Genomic DNA, 3,944 nt, shown 5'->3' with positions numbered 1-3,944 from the left:
GAAAGGATTTGTATTGCTAAAGTTTCTTCGGAAAGAATTTTTACGGAAAATTAACTAACGACCAGAGACGTAACAATATATATAGTAATGCATGAAATGTTCTAGACCTCTGTCGGATATAAATATGCGCCGAAAGATTATTATTTAGATCTAAAATGCGTGATTGTGAGTTTAGCGATAAACAGTGTATAGTAGCGATTTTTAAAGTGAAACTATCACAGACTGCATTGTTATAACAGAACAAATAAGAATAATTCATCTTGTCAATTGTGTTCTAAGGTAATTGAACCAGCCTGTGTGGAATTTGACAAAAAAAAAAAGATAATTATTTAAGGCTCTGGATACAACTGTGATAACCAACAGTGTAACTAACATTTATATTTATGTTTGGCTTGTTTTAATATAACATTTTAAAACTAGTTGGAGTACCCGTCCCCTGGACGGATGTTATGTAAATTTATGATTAGTGAAAGATTATCTCATGGGATGAAAAGTTCCTTCCCTTATATGTAATTGTAAAAGACGCAAAAACGCCCATAAAAATTGCAAATCACAAAATGTGAAAACAAAAATATAGCATGTATCTCCGCATGGACCCAACAAACCTTCATGTCAAATTTGGTGAAGATCCATCTACAGGGGCGAAGTAGTGGTAAAAAACGCCAATAAAAACCGCAAAACTCAAAACTGAAAGTTTGTTTATACCCCCGCATAGACACAATGAACCTTTATGCCAATTTTGGTGAAGATCCATCCACACCCTGCGAAGTAGTTATACGGATATACAACAGCAAGTGGACTGTGTTGATATTTGTTTATTGTTGAGATTTATCGCCAACAAGTCACAGACACCTACTGTAAAGAATCCGTCCTACAAAACCTGACTGTAGCAATACGACTTCCTATTACAAAGTGTCAACAGGAGCCATTGCATGCGACTATTTTATTTTTAAGCCAAGAATGCTAATGCTTCATCAGAAGAATGTAGACTATGTAGAAAACGTTAAATATCATAAGCATAATTATTTCACATCACAATAATACTTTGTCATGAATTTTTTGAATTTCTTTCTAAACTTCCGATTGAATAAGAAAACTACTCGCCCAATAGCAAATGGTGTTTGTAGTTATAATATTGTGAACTAACTTTTGAGATTTTAACGCTGATGATGGAATTTGAAGCAGTATCGAAACGTCCGTAATGAAAGATGTTTTTGATACTTATTTACATTTATCTGCAGTTGTAGTACTCTTTTTATGCCTGTAATCTTCATAGACTTTAGGTACCGTTCTCACTGATGGCAGCTCATTCCATGGCATAAGTCAGTCAAATCACCCTGTTACTGTTAGAAAAATGCCTTAACTGGAACCAGCAAATCCACATTGATACGATCACAGACAATTATTTTTGCACCTGTAAGTAGTAATGAGTATGACGTACATACATTTAGTCAGAATTGCTGCATTGCATATATCACTGAAGTTGAACTAGGTTACCAGTATACATATATATATACTGATAATTTATATTTAATTTAAGTAGGGGAAACACACGCACTTACATGTGTGTTAATTTTAATATCAAAACTAAACACAGAGTAACTGAACGCTACCTTCTTACCTTGTATTATTAACTAGAATTTCTGACATTTGTAACAAAAAAGGGTGTAATTACAATATAGAAATAGTAAAATGTATCTATTAGGAGAGAGAGGTATTTGCAGAACAAAAACACACACAGTAATGGTGATACGCTGTCTCTTACCAAGTCTTAGATTTATATGATTATCTTCACTACTGTGTGAACCTTTTTCTTGTACATATATGCCTCTGATTCTAAATACAGTTATATATAAGCCTATCACTACGTGGGTCATGTTTATATATCTCTCATACTAATAGTAGTATCATTGCTTTGTCCTATATATATATGTGTGTTACTTTTTTTTACCCTTCGTTGTCTGAAATTATTTATTTACATACAAATAAACCTTTTTTTTAATATTTCATTATGATCCATTTATTATATCAAAAAATGTGTGTTGACATGGTTAATTTATTCCAAAATACTTCTTTTTTAATAAAAAGTAATGGAAAATTTGAATTAAAACTTTTCAGATCTTTCAAGAAATGCTTGTCATATAACAGAAGCCTTTGTAACATCTACAGTGCATTCTTCTGTGAGTTAATTGTAATTAGTAGAGATAAATTTTTTTCAGTTAAGATATAGCTGCCAGTGGTATTTTTCATATTCACACTTTCTGAAACATCCAAAGGAAAGTAAAACAAATAAAATGCATATAAACTACCAGAAACTTATAATATTTTTTGGATTAAATAATAATATGGAGTGTTACTATTAGATGTCTTAACTATTTACAAAAAAGTAATTGTAGAACAGAATCAATAAAGTTATAAACATGATTCAAGACAAATAACATGATAAAATTTAAATGTAATGAATGGTGTTACAATACAACATATAAAGTTCAATACAAAAAATGTATGTGTATATATATATATATATATCTGTTATTTTTAGAACTTGTAGAATAAGTTTGTTTTAACACATAAATATGAAAATTTATACTTACCATTTTTGATAATTGACACAAAATAGCACATTTTTACTTTGGAAGCAAATAGCTTTTGATATTATCTTTTGTTTTTTAAGAAAAAAGAAGAAATGAAAGAAACACAAATATCAACAGGACTCAGGAAAGCTAAATCTAGAGGAAGAGGGAGGCCAAAGCGCAGAGGTGCACCTCGTACCTCAAAAATTCCAGCAGTTATAAGACATAGGTTAAAACAAGCTCGCTACCGACGAAACCATCCTGAGATCCATCGTGAACAACAAAAACGGTATCGTGCCAACCATCCAGAAATACATCGGCGACAGCAACAACGGTATCGAGCTAATCATTCAAAGACTCGCCATCAACAACAACAAGAGCTTCAGGCTAATTTTCCTGTGATTCAACAACAAAAGTTTCATATAAATAAACCTGTAGCTCTTTGTCAAGCTGGAAAACAATTTCAAACTTTTTGTCATATTCAACAATACAATGATTCTAATCCTTGTTCCAGTCAAAGTAACTCTGACATTAACAGTTTACAAGTTTTAACAATAGAAATTACATCATTGAATGATAAGCAGATTGTGCCATGTCCAAACTGTGGAGCTACATTAAAGGCAGAATAGCATAACCATACTAAATACATATTTACAGTGCAACAAGTCAAAAGATTTAAGCTAAAAAAGGTGTAAAATTAAATAATAAGTGTTCATTCACTTTTATAAAAGCAATGCCAAATATAAATTAATTTGTGTAATCTAGTTTTAATTAATTAAGCAGTAAAATTGTTTTTTATTTATTAATTTTCCAATGCCAAATTTATTTTTCCTTTTTTAATTTTAATTACATTAGCAGTAAATGTTTGTTAGTTAGTTACTTATAATACTTATGTTTCAGTTTGTTTTATAGATGTGGTATAGAAATGATCTTTGTATAATAGATGTAGATATTAGGTATGAATAGGTGTACTATTATTATAATTGAATAATTAGATTGGTAATTTTGCAAACTCTATTTAATATTTGGATGCTAGATTTGTATTCAAAATTTTATCAAATATTGTAACAGGAAAAAAGTTTCAGGTATCTCTACATTTTTTAACACAGGATTGAAAATGTTCTTATTAGTAGGCAGTCTTATTTAAACTTTAGGTATAGAGCTATTGTGTGAAGTTTTAAAACAAATTTACAATGATCTCTCTGTCAAACATAGGGTATAAAGTATCTTAAACTTCTTTAGAAAATACTTTTCATTGTTTTTTATGTAAATAATAAAACTTTGTAACATGTAGCCCAGGAGCTGTATTTCCATTTTTGTGTATAATCCTTGTTTCATTTAATATCAGCTACCACGTGTTTCTCCAACACA

General features: G+C 30.2%; 1 protein-coding gene across 7 annotated transcripts; it reads left to right on the top strand.

The window, feature by feature from the left end:
• Window positions 1-1,281: 1,281 nt before the first annotated feature.
• On the top strand, window positions 1,282-3,277 carry LOC106460912. Of its 7 annotated transcripts, none has more exons than XR_002610881.1 (3): window positions 1,583-1,740; window positions 2,119-2,180; window positions 2,675-2,849. XR_002610881.1 is itself a non-coding variant. In XM_022387717.1 (3 exons), exons 1-3 carry the CDS (start codon window positions 1,693-1,695, stop codon window positions 3,200-3,202), a joined length of 612 nt encoding a protein of 203 aa, XP_022243425.1. In that variant the 5' UTR covers window positions 1,583-1,692; the 3' UTR covers window positions 3,203-3,277. The 7 variants fall into 7 exon arrangements, 1 of the variants encoding a protein (XP_022243425.1); XR_002610878.1 differs by having other exon boundaries at window positions 1,583-1,746; XR_002610880.1 differs by having other exon boundaries at window positions 1,583-1,746; window positions 2,119-2,184.
• Window positions 3,278-3,944: the final 667 nt, after the last annotated feature.

Source organism: Limulus polyphemus, unplaced genomic scaffold (genome assembly GCF_000517525.1).
Source record: "Limulus polyphemus unplaced genomic scaffold, Limulus_polyphemus-2.1.2 Scaffold861, whole genome shotgun sequence".
NCBI classification, from domain to species: domain Eukaryota; kingdom Metazoa; phylum Arthropoda; class Merostomata; order Xiphosura; family Limulidae; genus Limulus; species Limulus polyphemus.
Note: the sequence above shows the minus strand (reverse complement) of the source record. Positions and strands in the feature narration are given on the sequence as shown.